General features: G+C 39.8%; 1 protein-coding gene across 1 annotated transcript in view; it reads right to left on the bottom strand.

The window, feature by feature from the left end:
* The window catches only part of KIF26B (kinesin family member 26B), a 270,861-nt gene that overhangs the window by 57,310 nt on the left and 188,261 nt on the right, over positions 1-25,290 (bottom strand). The window contains exons 6-7 of the mRNA XM_041477047.1: positions 2,548-2,754; positions 921-1,014 (exon numbers count right to left, since the gene is read on the bottom strand). Coding sequence (XP_041332981.1) covers positions 921-1,014; positions 2,548-2,754 — 301 coding nt within the window. The remainder of the gene's footprint in view (positions 1-920; positions 1,015-2,547; positions 2,755-25,290) is intronic.

The following is a 25,290-nucleotide window of genomic DNA, read 5'->3' as shown; positions in this document are numbered from 1 at the left end:
ATTGCAGCATTCAGAGCTCTCCAAGTTTTGTTGCCTACAATTTGGAATAATAATGGCCTGATACAGCTTGATCTTCTTTACCACCTGCAAAACTGAATTATCCTTTTAAGTTATATGTGTACATCTGTGGTTGTTTGAGACAGTAAAGAATGGAGATCATTGCACACATGCAATAAACCCTTCTTCATTCAAGAGACAGTACTTCCAAAATACAATTAGATAAACATGAACAAAGCTTATGATTACTCTCAAAATCCAGTTATTTCAAAATAATAGTGTATTAAAGACGATGATTGTCCTTTTTCTTGTCCTTTCATGAATACCTGAAATGCTATTGAAGCATGTCCAAAATGTGAGTTTTGCTTCATCAGTCAGCCATTAGAATAAGACTTGTTGGAGACAAGGAAGTGGTCAGTAATGAGTGAACTGTCTAATCAGGGAACAGAGTATAAATCAAACTGTTTGAGTTCCCAGTAACACTCCATAAGAGTGCCATCACAAACATCAAGTACTTGAGTGAATATTCATAGTACACAGCTTGATAAAAGTGGCACTTTGGGCAAACCCTCACCAACACCAAGCACATTTGGAAAACTGTAAATCACTGTTGGACCATTCATTAACAACTGAAGACAATGAAAGACAAAATGGCTATAATATTTAAGGGCTGAAATGAAGCAATAATTCAAAGATAACTTCTGTTCCAAAGAGCATGCTGTCCAACATTTGCACAATAAGAAAAGTGAATAAATGTGTAAGCAAGAGGTGAAGATGTAGCATGAGATCATGCACAGGTACTTTCAAATACAATTAATATACACAGACAAATAAAAATTTGTTTTCCTTAACCTAACAGACAAGCAATCCTGCATTAAAATATTCATTTTGCTGCTTGAGTAGGGAAATTTAGCAATACCAACCAAGCTTGGCATGACCAAAGCAGAACACGCAGCCATCTGCCCCATTGACCACAGACTGGATCACCTCAGCCACAGTCCCAGCACATACTTCAGCCTGTCACAGGTATGGGGGGAAAAAAAATGAATGAAAATACAGGAAAGGAAAAAAAAAAACAGAAGCAGTAACAATAATAAGGAAAATAATTATTTTCACTGGAAAGGGGTAGTAATGTCTTCCCTGCCCCAGATACCATGTTGAAGTATCTAATCTAATCCTGCTTGTCTCATTCGTGTGACCTGTGCTGCTGATGGGAATGACATGTGTAAGCACATGAAGCAGGAATTTTGCTCTGGATCAAGTAAGTTTCATTTGCTGATGCATCAACATCCTTTGTGCCGTAAAAAAAAAATACACATATTGTAAGGGGGTGTAGTTGGTTTGTTAGAACTGCCTCAGGGATTTAAGGGATTTTAAAATACAGTTTTGATTAAAAAACAACACTGAGGAATTTTTGCATGCTCCATTATTTGCCCAATTATGGACTGAGTTTAATTCCACTAGCATGTGGGTAAAGAATGTAAAGGGAACAGCTTCTTTGGAATTAGCTAGGAATTAATAGATGACCCGACATTATTATGAGTCTTCTCAGTATTTTTACAGTAGTAGACTCCATTCTGAAGACTGTAGCAGTATTTTAAGGAGTACAACACAGAAATTTACCCCAGGTATTCTTGGATTTAAGATTCAAGCAGGCTGAATTGTTGACAGTGCTCCTGCAGCAACTGCTTAACAACAGTGGACAAAACTCAATCAGAATTTATAGTTTAGGCCTCAATGGGAAGCACTTTGCATTTGACAACACATCAAGTAAATTCACCCTTGTTCATGGCTACTTCTAGACTATCTCTACAACAGAAAATAAAATGGGCCAAGAAAGGGACTGCTCACAGGTTAGTGCCTTGAATTGCATCCAGGCATTAGTCTGCAAGGTGCTAGCTGCTTGGACCAGGACTGGGTGACCTAATGACACAACTATGTGACAGTACTTTAGATGGCCCTGTGTCCTAGCTCTGCTTGGTTTATGAATACAGAGCCAGCCTTACAGGACTATTTTCTAATTATACTTTGCAATGTTACTTTACACTTTTACTGTTTTCATGACATTTGGGTAATATAGTTCATCAAACCAAAGTCTAATAAAGATAAGAAACCTGAATATATACTCATTAATAAAGACCTGTGGATTAAAATCCCCATCTTTTTATTGCAAACGTACAATAGAACACTGTAAAAATAACCCTTGATCCTTTAGTTAATAGAGGACTGCATTAGAGAACTGTAGTTCTGATCATATCTCTGTAAACACCAAACAATAATATTTTATAATACAAAGTAATTTGTTGATATTGAGGATTTTCCTATTAGGCACCATTTAGCACATTTATTGAATGTATAATTTTAGGGGAAATTATTTACAGTAAAGAATAAAGAAAGAATAAAGAATAAAGAAAGCACGCCATTATTCAGCAAAATTCATTACTGATAATCATGGCAGAACAAATTCAGCCCTGGCAGAAGTCCACAGAAAGTAGTACAGAAATCAATTTGGCTCTGCTTAGATAACTCTTCCAATCATACAGGGCCTACCTGTGATGCATCTTGAGGGAAAACTGCATCAAAAGCAAACATCTTGGGTGGAACCTGGCTGCCCCTTTTCTGGAAAGCATTCTGACCTCCACAGGCCAACGGGTCATACAGTGTGATTTGCTTCTTGCGGGGGTCAACTTTTAGGAAAGAGCTGGACTCAGACGTGTCTCTGGCAAGCGTGGAAGAAATGCGCACCATGACCTTGACCTGCCAGCAAACACACAAAAGATGAGCATGTTTCATTCGTCTCGGTAGTTTCATTGATTGCTCTGAAACTGGTATGATGAATGAATTTTCCAGCTACACTTGACCAAACCATATTTGCTTTTTGTAGCTGTGTCTCAGTGGAAGTCAGTGAACACGCAGGAAGTATTAGGCAGAATTTGTCCTAAACTACAAAGTGAGTGAAGCCAGAACACTCAATCTATTTCAACAAGCAACTCGTCTATTGAGAATTACAATGCACATCATGGTGTTTTAGTGTCGATGCTACTCAAGTACAATGAGGAAGTATTACATCACCTTGCCTTACCCTCAATATAAATTGAAAGTTAACCGTACCCTGGTGGCCCAATTAAGAAAGCTGAAAGATACTCTAGAATGCTAAGCTTTCAGAACTGCTGTGGTTTCTACCAAACAGACTGATCAATAAGAGCCCATAAAAGGCAGATCTATAATTTACACCTTTGCAATTCTAATCCAAAAGCAAAGAGGAAATGCACAGTTCTGAGTGCCGTCATCAAAGAGTTGTGAAAAGAGTCCCATTTTAATGGTCAGATTTTGAAATTACCATCAAGGGAGAGAATGTAATAAGCGATAAAAGATTTGTTAAAACATGTTAGCTCACAACTCATTAAATAGCTACATAATAAGATGTTATTCCTGAGACAAAAATAAATCTTCATAGACTTAATGATGTTATCCTGTATCCTTAGCTGAGTTGGTAAGCAATTTAGATGTAAGTAAAATTGATGACAATCAATAGCTTTGGTTTTCTCCATAAATTCACCACCAGTAGACACTTGAGCTCCTGACTTTTTAGAGGGTGAACACCACCTGTCTGCCAGTTCTAGTCACACCCGCACAACTTTCTCCTAGAGCAGAGCAGCATTCACACCAACTAGACAGAACTTTTATGTTAATGCTCCTTAATCATATGTCACTTCTATCAAACCCACCCACGTTTAGCATGCAAGTGACCACAAAGGGTCATGTCAGCACAGGGTGGGAGCACATCTGCTGCTGGAATGGCAGACGCATTCCAGGAGGAGGTTGTAACCCCAGAAGTTGGGCTGCAGTTCCTGTTGGTCTCACTGAGACTGGAGCCCTTTGTATGTAGGTGTCATCTCCCGCTGGCCCAAGCTCATCCTGCATGCAAATAAATCAGCTGCTTTGAGAAGCAAAATCTGGGAAAATTCATTTTTGACACAACTCCTTTGAAGGCAACAGAATGAGACCAGAGATTAACTGGTATTATTCAGTATTTCTGTGACATCTTCTCTGTATGACAGTGGGTCAAAAGGTAATTTGACTCCAGTATTTTAACCTGGCAAAACAAGCTGTCATTAAATGGTGAAATGACCACAAATCTGCTTATACAATTTCAGTTTTACACAAATATCTGAGGAAAAAAGGAAAAGTACTGCTTGGGTAGGAATGTGTTCTCCTCCTGCTCAGCTGAGCTGCTTATGAAACCTAACCTCTAACTGTAAAAAGCCACCTCTAATGTCTTGCCAAAGGCATTCTTCTGGACCCAACCCTAAGCAGAGCTGACTTCTACTGAGGACAACAGCAGCCAACACACCCGGTCAGTCCACATGAACTGGGCAAGGTCTGTTTACTCCAGCCCTAGGTCTCCTGGAAGATCGGAAGGGAAGCAATGGTCAAGTTAGCAGGGAAGGAAGGGAACAAGGAAAAAAAGGGCAGTATCAATCTTGTGCTGTTTTCCCATTTTCAACTTCATATGCCTTTGGCTTTCTTTTACCGTGTCCCCCTTTTTTTAGTAGATACCAGTATCATGAGTATTAGACTGATCTGCTGGAAAACAAAATAAATGCTATTTTTCAACTACTTCAAATAAAATACTTGCATGCTTTAGAAACCTCTTTCCCTATAAGTTTATGTGTATTTTTGGCTGCTGTGAAACCATGTCCTCCAGATCCTTGATCTTTTTGTGCAAAGAAGAGTTAACAGAATACTCTGGGCTAAGTTTTTTTGGGTTTTGGAGAATGGACAGTGTGTGAAATTTAACAACCTTTCAGATACAGACAGTTTAAAAATTCTTTCTGGCCTCAAACTGTATGGGCATGCAGTGTTAACAGCAACTACACCAGCTTTGTTACAGTATAATATCACTGGCATGGGTCCGGATTTAAACCTGTTCACACAAAATCAGATTAATACCTCCCACTTCTTACTGAAGGAATACTGCAAACCCTCCTAACTTCCAACAGCTACAGTGATACAAGCCAAGGCATCAGGTTCCTCTTTCCCAAGAGTAAAATACTAGTTCAACTGAAATCCTAAAAATTTACTAGCATCAGATAAACTAAATGAAAAAAAGTGCTCAACTCAGAAGCCCCAGAAATGTCAAACAGCACATATTGCTCCTCAACTTTGCCAAATATAGACATTTCTCAAGAAAAATAATGCTATTACCATGAACCTTTATACTTCTGTGCATTAGGGATTTTGTTTTGAGATCTAATGGTTCACAGAACCACAGAATCACATGGGTTGGATAAAAACCCCGTAAGATCTTTAGTTCAACTGTTAACATATAACTGCCAAGTCCACCACTAAGCCATGTCCCTAAGTGCCATGTCTACACAGAATCCTAGAATAGTTTAGGTTGGAAAAGACCACATTCATGTGTGTTAGACCAGAGGAATATCATATTGATGACATGTGGATATCCTCCTAGCTGGACCACTTCTTACTCATCAGGAAGATGTCTGTGTGCCTTGGGACACCACATCAAAGGTAATTCTGCTCACCTCCTTTTAGATCAGCCTACAGGAGCTGTCTCCATCTGACCCCTTAGCAGCCAATAGACAGGAACAGACATTTCTAGCACTAAATTTGCACGTTCTGTTTTATAACAGATGAACTCCACAAATACCTCTTGTTTCCTCTATAACACCACAGGCATCTTAAAAGTTTACCTGAGATGCAGGTGCCTATATTGTAGGCTGCCTAAAGTTATTCTTTTTGCTCCAAGCGTAATAAAAATGCTCTTTCTGGGCAGCACAGTGCCTGGCCCAAATTCCATAGCTCACACACACACACACACACACACACACACACACACACACATACACACACACATCTATGTGAGAGTCTCCAGCAAAAACACATGCCAGCAAAAATAAAGCTAGGCACATGAGTGTCATGGACACAGAATAACAGAATACAAGTAGTAACCATAGACTCACCTATAACTATTTGAACTCATCTGGTAATTTGTAGGCACTTAAATATTCTTCCAGGTCACTTTCATACTAGTGCAATCCTTTCAAATTACTCTTGATTTACATTACATTAATTGAAAAAACAATTAGATCCCATCTATGCAGACTGTATGTCCTCTATATGCCATGGGAGGTGTGACTCTAACAAAAACCCAATGGGCAGGCAAAACACAGGCAAACTTCTGTCCTGAGAAACACATTCAGAGCTACATATGTAACAGTGGCACAATGAACTAGGCAGAAGAAAACATTTTAAACCATCCGAGCCAGATATATCTTCTGAGACAACAGGCAAGCTTGTGCTCTGGGAATCAGCCTGAGATTGGGGATCTAGGACCCCTCCTGATGGCTGTGTCCACATGCAGTATGACTGAGCTTTTGGTGCAGTCTGTCCACACTATCCACCTGTACAGGAGGCAGAGTCACTTCACTGCCAGGCACACTGAGAGATTCAGTCACTGCCTGGCCTCAAAGAACTGGCAGTAGCCATTTTTTCCACACCCCATTATGAAAAGTTATTATGCTTGTAACCTAAATCCAAGAATTCAGGCAAAGCATTTCCCAATAGTAGTTATGACAAGAGTAAATCAACTAAGAGCAGTAGAAATTATGGGAGACCACAGCTTCCTGCTCTGCAGTTTCAGTCTTTCATGCAATCTATAGCTGGGGGGTTAGCAGAGTCTGTGCTGGCCCCTGAAAATCCACAGCACAGGAGAGGCAGCACAAGGATGGGCAAATGTAACTCAGCCAGCTATGGGGATAGCACAGGAACTTACTGGACGTAAAAGACCTCAGCTCAATTTATGGAACAGACAGGCTGAAGATCATGGTGCTGCTCTGGGAAACTCAGAAATACAGTATGGTTAACTTGAAACTAACTGAAGAGTGACGTTTAAGAATGTTAATACTTCATGCTTGCAATTTATATTTAAATAAAGTATAAATTGAACTCCTCTTTAAAAAGAATAAAGTTTTTTCTGCTTCACTCCCTGTGTGTCGTCACTCCTTCAGTCCCACTAATTAGTTTCCCACTAATCTCTTGTAATTGAAGCATCTCAGAGATAACACTTGCGGTTAATGGGAGCACTCAGTCTGCCAGAAACTCTCTGTTGGAATTCCAATGATCGGGTCTTGGCAGTGCCCAGCCTTAGATGCACCTCTGACTGTTCCTATGGGGAAACATGAAAGCAATGTCCTGAGACATGCACTCTTGGTAAAACAAACAACCTGGGCCTAGTTTTGATCTAATGTTACACCCATGCTAATCTGGCTGAACTCAGCAGGAATTACTCTAGTTTAGGAATGGACAGACAGAATAAAAGAAAAGGTCACTTATTCTGCATCACTGCTGTGCCTTTTATAGGATATAACTTCACTTCTTAGTTGTGCCCATGCTGGTAGCATTTTTTAATCTGTTTTCTCTTATGAGTTTACAGTATTTCACTGGACAATTATTTAATCCAATAGCACCCCCATTTATTTCTCTGCATTTGCTGCCTTCAAAGACATGACTTCTTCATACATGAGTTCTACAGTCACTGAATTCAACAATATTACTCTAGATGTGAAATGCCACAAATAAAAGCAGAACCAGAACTGAGTGTTCAGGCTTCCTCTACAGGTTTGGGATTTTTTTGTGTATATTTGTCTATGCACTTATTTTACACATATGTCTGTGCTTTTCAATTACAGACACAGTTTTTTTTAAGCATATACATTTTCTGAATATATATTAAATTGTTTTTCATAAATTTCTCTCTAAACTGCAATTATTGGCATGATGGGTTCCTTCATGGGGTACCATTCAGTAGCACCAAGAGAAAACCTAGAGAAAATGTTGTATTATCACTATGCTACTGTACTGTAAAAATAAACATAAAACTTTTAATCAGCTGTATGAAAAGTTTAGTTGCCTGAACCGTTTTTCTTTCTCCTTTTTTATCTAATGCAACCCTATAAACACACCTACTATTTCTCAAAGAAGGAATTTGCTAATTGCAGGATTTTCCCCAGATAAACTCAAATTGTGACCTGTCGCGGACCTTTTGTTATGTTCATACTCTGTGGAGAAGTACAAAGGTTCAGCACACTCTGCAAAGTAGATCTGGTGCCAAAGAAATAAAAAAAAAAGAAAGCAGAGTCCAGGCACTGAGACTGCCATGTCTCCTGTGCCCACAGGGGTCTGTCTGCAGGACGGGCAGCAGAATGAGCAGGGGAGGTGGGAGAGGCAAAGCTGTGCCTAATCTGTATCACACACCAATAGCTGCAAACACAGACTGCAATGGGGTAACACAAGCAGAGATCGACACTGGGGATGCTATAACTTCCTTCTACACTTGCCTGTAAGATTTCATTTGGGGTTCATTTATCTAATTACTGCAGGGACAGGGGTAGACAGCTGTTGCTTCAGGCACTGTGCTTGCCTTTATGAGCTGTTTTTCTCATCAATCATTTGAGCAGCTTCTGCTGGATGTGTTCTGGGTAGTGGTGGGAGGCAGGAGCTGCAGTGCAGTCACAGGAGAGACAGGCCAGCCAGGACTATTGAGCTGTTTCAGCACTCCATCAATGTAATGGCAATCACTGGCTGCAGGAATAGCCTTATTGGAGGTTAATGAAGAGTAGGTTTTGTAATTTCTCACTGTTACAGCAGTAAATAATGGTGTGAGGCATGCATTTTTGCTGGAGCCAGCCACAAAGTACTACAGCACAAGAAAATCTCAGCCATCCCTATGCTTGTGCACATACATGCTTTTGCACGAGGGCTGTAAAGTTTGAAGCCTTTCTACTGTGCTCAGACAATATGAAACCACCTGTTAAGCATGTTTAAGGATTTTTCTTACAGATTATGAGACAATTAGTTGATCATGCTAACATAAATCTAGGAGGTCAAGGTAAACAGACTGACCCAGAATGCAACAAGTGCAGGATTGTATGAGTGGACTTTGCTTTAATGGAAATATGATCACATTTAGAAAAAAAACACAAACAAATAAACTCGGACAAACTATGGCAGTATAACCTGTCAGGAAGCATGTACCAACAGGCCTTGTTGTCCTCTCTTTCTATTTTCACAAAGGTAACACTCCTAGGCTTCAGCACAAATTAGAAAACACATAGGTCTGATCACTCTTGCTGTTGGTGGAAATGGCTGTTACTGATACTGATGCTTTGGAAAAGCAGTGAAAATAACTGAAAAAGCAATAGCAATAGCAGAGCATGAAGGTCTCCTTTTTTATTTTACAGGTGCTCTGTTTCTATCTTGTGTAATTGCTAAAATTTTACTGGCTCATCAACCCCATCCTGTACAGCAGTTGAACTAATTTGGATTTCCAGCAATAATGGGAAGTAGTGGCTGCACACTGTACCCAAACACCAATCATGTTATTCAACAAATGTGCACTTGTCATGATTGCACACTTTCTCAGATGGACAATGGAACTTTAATAATGAATTCAGTAAAATCAGGTGTGAAATATGCTCAAGTCACAGAGCACGGCTCAGTGGTTTCTTGTACTGTTCATGGCAGCAGTAGCTGTGAGTTTGTCACTATGGTTTGGTACAGTTGAAAGTCAATGCTGAGCACCAACATTGTCTCAAACCAGCATATGCACCAGACCAACCATCAGCTCTATCAATGCTACTTCAGTATTTACTAGATTTTAAATTAACAGAGAGCACTGCAACTTTCTTCTGCTTGTAAACAAATTAATTTTAAAAAAGCCAATCCCTCCCCCCAAAAAAACAACCAAAAACACACCCCAAAAAAACCCAAAGAAGACATGAGGATCATCCCATCATGGAAAACAGTCTTTTCTTAAGGCTCCCCTCATGCAGACTGGGTTCCTGGCTTTCCTTTTGCTTCCTTATGATCTCTTTAAGGTAAATCTGTGTTTCAGAACTGCATAACTGGGCAGGAGGAGGATTTTCCCAGCTTCTGACATTCTCCATACACCTGTATTTATGATGGGACCACCTCTTTAAACATACTGAGAGTGGCATTTTCATAAGAACTGAACAAGCCAAAACAGCCTTCAACAACCCCAGCATGAACAACATGGGATCAACTGGCAAATCTTGTCTTCCCTGCAGCAGTGAATCTGCAGGTGTGTAAGCATGCACCCACTGCCTACTGTCTCCAACACACTACAGCAAAAATTCACTCTGCTTCCCCCACTGATGAGAATTTATTTCTCTGTGCAGAGGACAAGTACAGTTCACTGCCATGAATTTCAAGATCTCATCTTTTCCTTGGTACCTTTCAAAATCAAGCATTTATTTCACTTCAGTGGTTTTTAGAGCGTTTCCTCCCTTCCTTTCTTCCTAGTTAATACAAATTTTTCAAAAGGGTCTTTAGATACACAGATCTATGTAGTAAATTAAACAAGATAAAAATTTTACCTAGCACAAAATGAAGAACTGGCAGCTTTCCCCATAATTCTTGTCCTCTGCCATGGTATGGCCATATCCAACAGTCTGCAAGATGTTCCCTTGCCCATGTTAATTAAAGAACCATGCCTGGAATTGTTTGGGAGAGACAAGTGCCCAACACCGTGCCAGGGACCTTGTTAACAATGCAGGACTACAATGATTGAGTGCCAGTGCCCAGGAATATTTCCTGCTCCTGTTGAATTGATTTTATAGCCTGTACCAGGTTTAGTTCCTTACCAGTAGCTGGAGTATGGGACTGTGCTCTGGATTTATGATGGGAGCAGTGTTGATGGCACAGGGACATTTCAGTTACTGCTGAGCAGAGCTTACACAGAGTCAAGGCCTTACAGCACCTCATGTCACCATGCCATCAAGTAGCTTGTGGGTGCACAAGAAGCAGGAAGGGGACACAGTCGGGAGGGATGACCCCAAGTACCTGAAAGGATATCCCTCACAGCATGGCACCTCAGCATATAAAACTGGGGGAAGAAGGAGAAAGAGGCAGGTGATCAGAGTTATGGCCACACGAAAGCCCTGCTTTCCTGGAGATGGCTGAGCACCTGCCATGGGAATCAGTGGATGAATTCCTTATTTTGCTCTGCCTGTGCGTGAAGCTTTTGCTCTTTCTAGTAAACTTTGTTTGCCTCAACACACAAGGTTTTCCTTTTACTCCTCTGATTCCCTTGCACATCCCACTGGGAGAGAGTGAGCAGGAGGTTGTGTGGGGCTGAGCTGCCTGCCATCATCAAGCCACAGAACTGTCTGAGTCACAGATCCTTGCACAGCTTAGCCATGTTTAGCATTCTCTAAGTTAAATACAAGAAACTCAGTCTGTGCAGGAGTGGCCTTCCAAGCATGTGATATGCCATATGCTGCTCTGTTCTATTCCAACCTGGCTTGATATGTACAGATCTACAGACAGATCAGCCAAACCCATTAAACATTTGCAGCATCAGCAAGGCAGGCTCTCTAAAGGAACTTCTCTGCTCTCCTGATTGATGACAAGGCTGCTGTCACTCCTGCTGCCTGCATAAGGCTGCCATCAGCCCCCTGGGGAGGAGGGAGACAGCAATGGTGAGTCACTTGGCTCTTCCTCATAGGCCGTGCTCTTATCCTGCTGCTGTGCAGAAGGACTGAAGAGAACTTTGCTTTGCTTATTTAAGCTTCCTCTTAGAAACCTGCCCTTCCAGCAAAACATGACTGAACTGCCTCGGCTGTCACAAGGACCGGTGTTGATAGAAAGCAGAAGCATTATCAACAGTAGCAATATCTCAAGCACGTGCCTTGATAATTATGTCTGCTATATTATTCCTTAAAGCCCCAGTTTCCATTTTGGTGAAGCTGTGGAAGAGGTGCACAGGATGCAGCTTGGTAAGTATAAGCAGCAGGTCATCTTACCACTAATTAAAGAAAGCGTTGCGCTGAGGGTTTCTCATTATATATTCTGAGGAGATGAGGAATTCCAAGATGAACAAGGCTCTATGGTTTTTTGTCTAAGGAAATAAGAATTTCTATGGAAAGAGTGCAGATAAAAGACAAAGTTGCCCTTTCACATGTCTTTGAGATGTCTTTTCAGTGCTAGAGAAACAAAGGATATTCAGGTATTGCAAAGAGATGTATAATCGCAATTGTAAGCCTTTCCATTATTTATAAAGATGATCTCCATGACTGCATACAAAAGAAGATTCCCCAGTCCACACATAAAAGTGTATGCCGTGGCACCATAAATAACAAGCAGCAATACAATCAGACAAGAAGGATTTACATTATTTAAACCAAGCCAGAATTGAAAAATTGCAGCTTAATGCATATAAGTGGAAAAAAAGATGTGTAAAACTTTGGAGTGGCAGCTGGTAACAACAGACAGTAAATAAAAGGGATTGTTCTGACTAGAAGTTTGGGAATTCATGGTGAGGAAAAAAATCCCAAAGAAAGCACGGGGCCACATTGTGAAAGAGAGTCTGTATAAATGGAAGGGGGTACAATCATCATATTAGGCTATATAGATGAGATATCTAATAATTGCCTAGGTATTCAGAGGAGAAATCCGGTCTCCAGAAGGAATAAAAACAGCCTCCAGCACTATATGTTGCATGAAACAATCAGTGGAAACTTCAAGGAGCAGAGCTAGATGCTTTAGTGAGGAATGTAATACATTATAGTGCCATTGAATTCAGCAATAATTCCTCATTTACCTGCAAGTATATGAGATGAGGATTTGACCTCAGTTATGAACAACCAGCAATAAAATTAAATTTGGAAAACAAGGAAATTATAAAACCTGAGTCCAAGCAATGATATATTGCTAGTGAACATTTCACCTAAAGATCCCTCAGGGCTTTGCAGTCTTCTGGCAGGATCAAGACATATATTTACAATTATTCTTAATTTTCAATGGCAGAAATAAAGCCTAAGAGTAAATAAATCATCTAAGATCCCAGGAAAAGTGTGCTTTACCTAAATAGACTACCTGAACTCTGGTTCTTCCCTTTCTTATCCCATAACTGTAGGCTATAACATTTACAAGGGCATAAACACAATATTAAATTTACTTTTCTTTCATGTTGTATCCTATTTAATGCTACCCTCATATTTATATCTTTGGCAGTGGTACAGGGAGGCACAACAACTTCAGAGCCCTAGCATACACTCAGAATTAATGAGATCCATTTGTAATGCTATACATTATCTCAAATTAAAAGCACTTTTCTTTTGAGCCTTTACAGAAATCCCTGCAACAGACTTTTTTTGGGGGGGGCTTGATTCTGCAATCCCTGGAAACAAACAGAATTATTTATTGTACCTGGAACAAGAGAATAGAAGACAAGGCCATACAAGATGCATCTGAAGGTTTGTATGACTCCATAATATTCCATCTCCAACAGTGATCCCACATTCTGGCCCATGAGCCTCCTGCTGTGGTGGGCTGCAATGCCATCCCTCTGCTCCCTCCCTAACTGTGCTTTGCCAGTACCTGTATGGCTCATGTGCCACTCACATCCTATCAAGACTCACATTGGGAGGAACACATACTATCAGGAGAAAGCCACAGACTCCAATGAGTCAGCTTGTAGTCTAAATCAAACCTGCAGCCCACTGGGAACACTGCTGGGGTTGGGTGTGTTTATAGCGCCATTTGTGGGAGGTTGTCACTCCTTTTGGAGCTGGGGTGAGAACTGCCCCACAGAAGTCTCCCCTGGGTACATACAAGACATGAAGTTGCCTCTCCCAGCTCTTCCAGAACCAGTTGCTGAGGCTCTGCTTGCTCGTGCTTCTCAGACTTTGGGCTTTTTAATGCTTTCCCCAGTGCTAACATTCTGTTGTTTTCTGACCAGTAGTGAACACTGTGTTGGGATTTTCAGCAGCCTCTAGAAGGCACTACAGCCTGACGCTTGCCCCTTAAGGAAATAAAATCCAAGGAAGTCATATATCTGAGCAAATTTGTTCCTAAAAGCAAACACAGCCTCTTGGTGGTACAAGGATGCTCTTACATATTTGGAAAGACCCAGACACATATTAGCCAAGTCTACAGTGCTGGTTCTAAGGATCTCTGTGTATTACTCTGTGATGCTGACTCCTGGGCATGCATCTGACTCCAGGGACAGTACAGCCCATCTCCACTGCATCCTGTGTTCCCATGGGAAGAAATCCAGGTATGCAGGCAATGAGGATGCTACTGTCTGCTTAGCAGAGAACCAAGATACTAGGAGTGTACTGCTTTCCTGTGTTTTTTTTTTTTTTTTGTACTAAACATAAACATAACAGAACAAAAATTACACCAAATCAGAGAGGCTGACAAACAAAAATAGAATGAAAACTGAATGGGAGCCCCTGATGAGAACTAAATGCAAACAATATTTTGACAAATGGAATTTGTCTCATGTCACAGAGAACCACTAACTTCTCTTACCCTCAGCTGCAGTATAACAGCATAACACTGCCACTGACCCTCCTCCTTGATAAACACAACTCTATAGCAATGAGGAACAGCCAGTGAAGAGCCCTCTGCCTTGTGACCCCTACCACATGATTTCATCCACTGTTTGCTGCTTTGCTAAATGTTGCAATAAATAGCAGCAGTATTTGTGAATAGATCAGTAATCAACCACTTGCCCTAAAATGAATATCCAGAGCCTGTTAGCATGCCCTCATGCCCTCAGCTCTACATGCCCTCAGCTGTAATTCTACAATCTTAATTTGGGCAAAATTTCCGTCATCTTCAACCTCAACTGCCATTTTCTGACTTCTGAGTGCTTAAACCATGCAACCTTAACATTCCTTTAACACTGCTATTTGTCAACAGAATAATTCATTCTGCTGTGTGTAACTTAGGAACTGTGTAATTCTTCTAGCAAGCAGCAGCCTTTAATGAATGGCACCTGATCAATAATGCAGAATTCAACATTTGAGAAAAAATAAAAAAGCCTTTTTCATGAGGAGTGTCTGCTGGAAATGTCAAAATCATTTATCAAGGGTCCAGGCTGATAGCCTGCAGCTGCTGTCCACAAGAATTATAAAAACATACATTATTGAATCCTGAAAATATGTTTTTTGTACTGAGTATAACTAGATTTTTCCACAAAATAAAGACTTATTGAGTATGAATGCAATAGTCTTTACCAAAGTAAAGACCTGTAAAAGTAAAACTTTGCCACAATAGTACTTTGTCCCTGAATTGCTAGTTATGCAGGATTATTTTAACTTGGTTTCCAGGTGCATGTTTAAAACAATCCTCACTGTAATTCTAGACAGGCTGAGTTGCTTAATGCAAACACGAAAATGCATTTGTATTTGAGTTTCAAAATCTCAGATTAACCAGGTAATCAGGCAAACATTAGAAACCAAGACAAGAGTAAACATTTTATCTCCTGATATCTAGGTGCAGCATGTATCAAAGGAAAAAAGTAGTTTTTACTGGTTTGGAAAGCTTTTATATTTCTTAATAAATGGTCTAAAAAGGAAGTACAGGGTAACTCCAGCTTCTTTGCTGATAATTCTCATCCAGAAGTATGTAGAGTAGCAATAGTTAAGGGCTGTAATCACAATTCACAAACATGAGCAAGATTATGAAAATAGAGGTTTAATGAAGTTTTCTTTAGTCCTACATGGCTTAAAAACTTTAAGTGGCAAAGGTGAGTACAGTGCAATCAGTTTTCAAGGTATGTTATTTAAATAGCTAAGAATAATCTCATCCTGGACTGTACATATCCAAGCAAGGCACCTTTCATTGTACTTGGGATGCAGCAGAATTGGGACTGCAATGGCTTTGTGTCCTTACTTTCTAAAGATCAGCCACTTGATCAGCTAGGAACTGCTTAAGAAGTTTTCACGTTTAGCTAGATTGAATTACACTGGCCATTTGATTTCTCTTTTCTGGTGCAGGCAGAAAGAGTGATCTGGTGGTGGATAAGAACAAGTGGACAACCTTGATGAGAGTGGGCAGGTCACAATTCTATAGCTCCATCTCTCACTGAGTTGGGTGACAGAGCTGGCTGCTTCATCTCCTCTAAAATCTGAAGATTTCCACTTTGGTTGCCTTGGTGCGTTCGGTGAGCAACAATTCCTGCAGAGAGCCTGCAGCTCTGTTGATAGTACTGGAGATAACACTAGCTATCACACCAATTAACCTGCTTCTAATCCATCTCTTTAAACAGTGCTTTTCCAGCTATGACAATTTCTGTGGTGACACTGCTATTTGTCATTGGTGGCACAGCATGCCAGACAATGGCTATAAAAGTAGCAGTCAGTGCACAGGTTTCACAAATGATTGAAGCAACCAGCCTTTTCTTGAGCAACAAAGGGATCTTTCATGTTAAGATAATTCATCCTCCATGCTTGTCACTGCTGCAGCTTAGTATCAGGAAAGAAATGTTCTTTGATGCTTGTAAGGTTTTATCACTCATCACAAAATAGACAGATTAATGAAGGGGAATAAAGGTGGGGGTGAAGATGATTTTTTTTTTTTAATTAAAAAGCATCTTCCCACAATAGATTAGAGCATAGGCAGAACAAATAAGCAAAGTAAAATATATCAGAATGATAAAAGGGAGAAGGTACCACAACAAATTACACTTACAGAGTCATTTCTAATGTGCCGCACAGAAGGAAATTTGATGAAATATTCAAACTTCACATCTAATGTGATCCTAAATCAGTCCTGTGTGTTAGGGAAGGAGACAGATCTACTGCCTGTCTGTCTGGTGAAGGATGGTTTTATACCACTAAACCTGAAAAGGGTATGTCTTGAAATGACTTGAGCCAGACTGATCATATATATCAGTATGAAATGTGAGAAGCACAGAAAGCCAGTGTGGCCAGAGCTGGACCAGAATCCAAGTCAGAGTCATGCCAACCACAACAACATTTAGATTTTCACTGGTGGAACCAAAGCCCTAACTTGGATAAACTTTGGTTGAAAAATTTATGGTTTTTTCCTCATTTATTTCAGTACGTAAAACCTTCCAAATAGTTCCTGTGTAATTGACAGTACTACAGCTAGACAGAATAGAGCACAAATCTGTCCAGATGGGAAGTTTGAGGTACAGTAACAGGCATTATGACAACAATTAAGGTGAAAAATTAACAATCAAGGTTTTTAATTGCATGTCTAAATCAGCCTTTATCACCTGACGTCCATTACTAAAGCTGTACTTTAGTCCTTCATTTTTTTAAGGACTTCCCTCACAGCAGCACACATCTGCAGCCCAGTGCTTACCTATTCAACAGTCAAATATCTTCCAACAGTCAAGTATCTTTCATTCTTGCATAGAATTTATGCTACACAAATGAAAAATTGGATAGAGATCTTTGGGCAGTGTGTATCTCAACTTTGGGTATATTTACATCTAGATTTTGATTCCAATTATTCCATAAGATAAAGCTAATAATTGGTAATATGTCATGGCTCACACACGACTTTGTCTACTGCACCGCTCTTCTTGTATTTCTGTTGAATGCTGCACTGAATTCTGTTAAATTCTGTTAAATTACCTGACTGCAGGTGAACGCACATTAGCAAATATCCAATACAAGTTTTGGTGAGGTTAACATTGCATATGAAATGAAAATGTATGCAAAGTATGGCATGTAATGTAAAGGAAATTAATTTTGTCATTAATTTCTACTGATTTGTATAGATGTTTCAAGAAATGTAGTCTCTGTCAAGGTGCTCCAGGACTTACCCCATTCTGTGTGCAATAAGATAAAACAAGGCACATTTTCAATGGAGTGGCTACCTCAGGATTGGCCCTAAGGATACTGTAGGATTCAGTAAATCTCTCAATATTATTTTAATTATGATGTTACAATTCAGCATGTCAAAACATAAACATACAGATTACATAAAACTGCGTTAGGAGACCTTACATAGCCCTGATTAATGGTCTCATAGGTTGTAAAATGAATCCAAACTGTAAATTTATACTTTGGGCTTTGCTAAAATGTGAATTATTGACTTGACACCTTATAATAACTCTTTCCAAACTGCTGTGGTCTGTGGTTCAAATCTTTTCTGTATAGCTCACTGGCATGCACAGTAAGCCTAATTTACTACGTCTTTTACTGCATGAACATCCACAGACTGCAGCATCCTCTGAAATGCATTCCATTACATTGCAAGTAACCAGATGGACAAAGGCATGAGGAAGAAAAGCCTCCAATCAACAGTGACTTCCAGATAAGAACAACTCAGAATCCCTCCTGCTAGCTCACCTGGCAGAAAAGTTTCTACCATTAACAAGGTACACCAATGCCTGCATGTGTTACAAGGACTCTGCTCTGTGAATCAGCTGCCTTGGCTCTCCCATGATTTCCTTTAGAAAGAGGTAGTTTATTTGCTGGTTCAGTATGCTGTGATTTTCTATGGGCCTAAGACAGGAGAGAAGTTTCTAATACCTGGCAGATTATATCTTGATTGCTGTATTAACATGAGCCTCAAAGAAAAATCCACTTGAACCCAACTTTCAATCACCTTTAAATATTTCTGAAGACTGAAAGAAACCTCAGCCCATTTAAGAAATTGTAGATTCTGTAGGCAAGGAAGCCATTCTGGATCCTATGGTCCATACAGATACAGCTGGGCCAAGTCACCCACTTGTGTCACTCACTGCTGCAAACATGCCCAAAAGGCATGGAAACATTGTCCCATCTCCCTCAACAGCCAGGGATGAACTCAAAGCCTGTCCTGCTGAACCTCTACAACATAGCTTCTATTTCCCTGAAGTTAAAATGCCAAACTCAAATCAGGCAACATATTTTGCAAAATGCCTTCTTTTTTTCCTGGGTAACAGAAGAACTCTCAAACATACCCAAACTGAAAACCTGTATCTTGTTGAAATATACAATTGAAGCTCTTTTGGTTACAGAAAATAATTTATGTTTTAACTTGACAATTTTCAATCGCAGCTTTAAAGACTCAAAACTCAGATTTTCTATTTTTTTTAGGACAAAAATTTTGTTTTATTTGAATAGAAATAAAAAATACAAAAGACTTAGATTTTCCAAGAAATACTGAAATTATTTTGGATTCCTTTAAAAATTCTTTGTTGGAAAAACAGTGTTTTCCTCTCTGACTTTAAAAAATACTTTGAAAATATAGCCTATATAATGCATTACATGAACAAAAAATATATATATTAAATTAAAATAGTCCATACCTATAGCGTAGTGTAAATACAGTTTTTTGGAAGTGGAAATAAAACCAAAACAAACAATGAACCAACCAAGCAACAAAGGACTGGAAAAAAATTTCAGCTATTTTTTTAGCTCAATCACTAGTTCCACTTTCAACCATCAGTTTTAAATAACCCAATTAAATGAATATTGGCAACTAGCATAACTGACAGGGAGCAGCTATCTTGAATTAAAACAAAAAAAAATGACATTAAAAACTAAGTTGTTGCTTTAGTAGAACCAGACCTGCTCGCTGGGTATGTATTAAACACTTAAATGCTGAAAGAGTTAAGAAAATCCAAGCCAAACAATAAAATCAACTAGTTTTTAAATATTTACACTAGACTCCATAAAACTGAGGAAAGTAAGACTGAGCAAATTGATATCTATAAATAGCTCAAATCACACAATTATATTATTTTTTGAAGTAGTGTAACATGTATTTTGCAGAGTTAATCTACACTTCATTATTCTCTCTAAAAAAGAATATTCAGGGCAAAGTCTACACACATACACTACATTTTCTCATTTAAAAAAATAATTATCCTAACATGAAGCAAAATAAGTTTTGTTTCTAAAAAAAGTTACCCCCAAAATCCATCCTAAAAGTCAACACATTTTTGCTCAGAAAATGTTGGAGTTTCTGTAGATGCAGACGGCATATTGTTCTAAATCTACATTTTCCAAGGAAAAAGTAGGAATCCCTTTCACACATAAACCTAGAAAAGCATGTAGAAATCATCATTAACCCTTTGCAAATAGTTTCTGCATAAGAATAAAAATGTAAATGAGAACTATACAGGCTCTCCAAACCAAGATGAAGCTAGCTTTTCTATTTCTAAGACCCAATGCTCCCTTTGAATTCTCAGGCAGGGGAAGTAACTCCAGGAATGTTAATACAAAGCTTTTCCCTTCAATATGGAATACTCACTACTGCATAAATAACCAAACCTCCTACCACACCATGTCACGTAATTGTCCACAGCCATTAGTAAAGAATCCTTCCTCTGATTTTCCCATCCAATGCTGCTTCGCACAGCTGAGTTCAAGATGTCCTTTAATCCACCAGGCAACGGCCTTTGATAGAGGGATCAGGAGATTGGACTGTACAGACCACCGACCTAATCTTTGCCAGTAACAGACAGGCATGTACATAAATTTGTATGGATCTACCTGATGTCCTTGCAGCTGAACCTGTGCTCAATGCCTTCAAGGATTCCCTCCATTCCATTTTACATTTATACACAACTCAGGTTGCTGTGACTCACTAGGTACATATCATTATTACTTTGCAAGAAACTCAAATATCTTGAAAAGTTAATCTCTGCCCTCAGCTTCTGACAATCAATAAATCCAAGACATAATTGGGCTAAATATGACTCTCTCCTGACAAATTATATGGATTTTAAGTAATGCATTACTCAACATAGTAATTTTACTCATAATCAATTTCAAAATTACTCTTTAAATTACTGAAGGAGTAAGTGTTAAGTTGCAGGATCTCACCTTCCTTACAGTATCATTCAGGCACACAGGTGTGCTGCCCTGACCTAGACTGGATGCCACGTGCCCACAAAAGCTGCTCTACCACTCCCCTCTGCAGCTGGACAAGATCATCCCACCACCACAGGGAAGCCATAAAGGTGCTGAACTGTATTTGTCTGGAACAAATGGCACTGTGTAAGTGCACAAACAAGCACAAAAAAATGCTGCATGGTATTGGTGGTATTTCTGTTAATCTACCACAAGCAGAGCCTGAGCAATTTTCTTGCAGCTCTCTATCAGCACTCTTCATTTCTCACCTGGAAAAGCTCTAATGCTATTCCAGTCCTAAGTCTTTCCTAGACAGAGATGGAAACCTGCCAAGACATGCAGGAGTACTGTGAATACTGCGAATGAGGTGTGCTAAGGAGTCTTCTGGGACTACAGACTCAATTTTACACAAGGTCTGAGCAAGGGTGTGAACCCAGATGTCTAGAGGTAAACTATTGCATTAACCTACTGTGCCTTTTGTCTGCATTCATAACAAACTCATGCTGTATTTAATGGACAAGGCTGTACTTTCTTCACAGCCACATGGTGACAAAAGAAGTGCTATAATATTAATTTGTAGGGGAAAAAAGTTCCACATGGAGCCATCCTTTGCACTGACAAAAGATGCATACTTTTCCACTGACACCACAGAGAACAGTAATCAGAAATGAAGGGGGATTTTTTCAAAAGCCTTCAAAGACCCAATAAGGCTGCCACTGAGGCCAGTGATAAAATTCCTTTGCCTTCAGAGGAATAGGAATAGGAGTGGGTCCTTGCTGTGCTCTGCCAAAGCTTCTGCCATCTTACCCATGTGTTATGCCACAGCCCAGACTCCCAGACTCTGTTTTCCCCAGGTCATAGGATCAAAACCTACTCCTATACGTAATCTTATTTTCTAAATCAGACTAGAAAAGCAGATGAACAACACTGAACAAACTGATGGGAAAGATAAAAACAACTGCCACCAACAATCATTTTTTCAGTGCATGATGGAAGGGAGATATGCCTCATCTGAGAACTTTAAAGATTTTTAAGATACTGCTCTAAAAAATATGGATATTGTTAATTGAGCATTTGTACCAATTTAACACCCTTATTGTGACTAACCAATAAGCATATTTATCCAGTGGATTCACTGCTGTGAAATTAAAAAAGAATAGGGTTGCATTGGTATTTTTCCCATTTCAGCCCATGATAAATTCCTCTTTATTTTACTAGCTCTCTCACATTGTATTAATGGAACTTTATGAAGTGTTTGCCAGGCCAAAGGCTAATCTAATTACATAGACTTCTCTGGATCAGATCCATTTGTCACAGACTATTTCAGTGACTTGGCTTCTGTCTGTGCATGCATGTTTCTATAGAAAATTACAAAATCAATGTTCTCTCCCCCAAGCTGTGAGTTTCCATACTTTTATACACAGCCTTCTGAAAATTTTCCAAATGTATTTTAAAAAGAAAAGTAAAAATAAAAAGAAAATTAAAAAATTGAGAGGTCATTTTTTAGTATGAGTTCATCTGAAATGATTGTTTACACTGTAAAATTACTGTGCAGCAAATAAATATTTTTCTGCCTGGGATAGTCTTTAAAAACATTCATTAAGACAGAGCTGTAACTTCCTTTTCTCTTCTCCCTCTTCCTGCTATGACTCCCATCTGCTTAAATCATTACTTTTCTGCAGCAAAGGCACTTTCACAATGATGCAAAAGACTGGTTTATGTGGTGAAGGACTCTGAGCGTGTACTTCGGTAGTCAAGAGAAAACCCACATGGGTATGATGCACCTCTTGAGGGTGTAAAATGTCTGTTGAGGGAATTAAAAACAGATGTGAGGTTAGATTCACCCTTTTTCTGCTCCGGTAGATGAAACTCCGTGTGCCGAGTCATGTAACAGCATGTAGTGTGCGTGGGACAGCTGCACATCCTCTTGCAGGGTGCAGGAGCCCAGAGCTAGCCCGGGAAACATGGACTGCTCCAGGTGCACTGCTCCTCCTCCCTGGCTCAACACACCAGGCACAGCCAGTCAGAACATCAGTCAGCAGGGCAGAAAGCGAGGAGGACACGTCACCTGGCTTTGAAACTGAGAGTTGCAGTTTTGGCCGGAGGGGAGCTTAGATGAGGTGCAACCATGGTCAGTCCTATATGCATCATAGAAGACTTGACAACCTTGCTTAAATCTTAAACCCCACTAAACTGTGACTGTTTGTCCTCTCTCTGGCACTGCAGCCCTGCTGAGGTGCTCCCTCACCAACTGTTGATTGCCACAAGGTGCAGAAAGTCTACAGAATTCCTAAATAGAGGAAAACCTGTTTTTGTGGGAACACCAACCTTTTAAGGGCTCAGATAATCTCACACATGGAAAATCCTAAAAATCCCAAACAAAAGTTATGTAAGACGAACTTTCTGAGGTTCTTGAGAATATATTAGCTCTAAGGCACTAAGTATTTACCTACTGAGCAGGAACTCAGAGGCATTTCAGGTGTTCATGTTGATGGAAAGTTTTCTGCTTTGTTACACAAAAACTTGAGTTGAGCTATTCAGCCACCAGCCCACCTGTGTCCTAACAAAATAACTTACCACTTCTTCTCCTGATCAGCCACTTTTTTTGTCTCCCCATCTCTTTCCCTCCAACCCCTGATAATTTTGCTATAAATCTGAAGACCAAAAGGGACAGAAGTAGCAAATGTGACAGTAACAGAGAGTAAACAGCTAACAGATTGAAGAACATAATAACATGTAGAGTGCAGATATTGCCAAAGAACCTGGTTTCTAGTACTGCCACCTTTAATAACTTTCATCTTTGTTTTTGCTAAAACATGAAAATGAAACCATTCAACTCAGATGTCTGCTGCTGGTCTGTCTGCCTGTCATCCTCACAGAGCAATTTGGTTTCTGCATTTCTGTGCAGCAGCACAACGAAGTCATTGAGCTACTGCATCCAATATTCTCACAGTACCCATGATAAAAGGGGCTCCCAAGGTAAAGCAGCATACCTGGGAAATCTGTATTCCCACTGAACAGACCCAGATGGGATCACTGTGATAAAGGCATGCCAAGACCAAAGGAGCTACAGGAGCATGCCCCACTCCAAAAACTTTCAGGCAAAAGCAAGGGCTGCCGGCAGGACCATGGAAAGCACAAGAGGAGCCCTGCAGCTCTTGCAACCAGGAAGAGAAGATAGTGCTAAAACACAAGGAAGTCAGGAGTTGCCTAGAGCCCCCGCTACCCCTCATATCATTCCCATGTGAAATGAGGCACATAGGGGACAGAATATGGGGCAGTACTACCCATCTGCAGACTTTCCAGTCTGAGGAAAGGGAAGGAGCAATCTGTACATCTTGTTTCTGGTAGCATTCAAGTTGATTTTGAGGCATTTTGACATGCATCCAGTCCCAGGGTCTCAGCAAAAGCCCTGCACAGATGACCCCAGGCATTGCTCAGGTACAGATTTTTAAAGTCTACTTGACTAAAGCTAAAGAGTGTTTTCTGAGAAGCCACAGCATACACAGAAGAGAAACCAAAACGTTCTAATTAAAGGCTTTCTCCTGTTATCAGAGGTTATTGGATTAGTGTAAACCACAACAGAGGAAACTAGTTAATCCATGTTTGGTTGATTTGTACACTGGGGAAGCCAAGAGATTTTAGCAGTCACTATTATTTACAGCAGTAAATGTCAGTTTAATGACAGAAAATCCAGCATTATTTTTTTTCACTGAATGATGAGGATTTTCTTGTTTCAACACCTACATATTTCTGGCTCTCTGACTTCTAAAACAGCAGTATAAATATACTTTGATTTGTGATATTAACTTCTAGAATATCCATGACATGTTAATTAATGATGCTGATAACCTCCAGAGACTTGCAAATAGGAACATGATGTAACAGACATGGTAAGTCATTTCAGGAGTACTTGAATTTCACATGACAACAGTTCTCTTGGGTGCAGGAATGGGCTAGGAGAGCCAAGATTTGCCTTGGATTGCTCTAAGATTACAAGGATGCATCCTGGCACAACACCTACAGTTATGTTCAACAGGAAAGCACGAGAACTCTGTCATGTCCCACTGTATGCATAAGCCAGAACAGCCTATTCACCTTTTAAGTTGCTTTCCGGGCAAGCATACTAAAAAATAATGAGCACACCTCTAGCCACACTCTTTGTTAAAATGAAAAAGGGGTTCTTCATTTATAGTCCCAAAGTTTCCACATTTCAGGTGGGTTGTTTCTGGCCTTTTCTCCTTGGAACACTTTTTAGACAAAGGAGTGCTTGTATGTTTCACTAACCCTTAGTTTGTACTAACCCTATACTTGAGCTTTCAGGTTAGGTGGTATTTCCCCCCCTGCTTTCTAAATGAATGCCTTGTTCAAGACATTGTTGATACAGACAGAAGAGAGGTATACTATACCATAAGGGACCAGTTTACATGCAGCAATACACATTTTTTTATTAATGCAATCCATCATTTACCTTATCCTCCCTCTGAAGAAAACAAAAGGATCAAATTTATATGTAACTGCCCAATGCAGAGATTTTTGTAAGACTTGTTTATGAAAAGAGAAACCAGCATGGGCATAAAATATAATTCATAACATACGAATACTTCCTAAAGGTACAATAAAGCTCATGGCATCAGCAGAA

This window comes from Pyrgilauda ruficollis, unplaced genomic scaffold (assembly GCF_017590135.1).
Source record: "Pyrgilauda ruficollis isolate IOZ18807 unplaced genomic scaffold, ASM1759013v1 scaffold4, whole genome shotgun sequence".
Taxonomy (NCBI): domain Eukaryota; kingdom Metazoa; phylum Chordata; class Aves; order Passeriformes; family Passeridae; genus Pyrgilauda; species Pyrgilauda ruficollis.
This window is presented reverse-complemented; position numbering and strand designations above follow the sequence as displayed.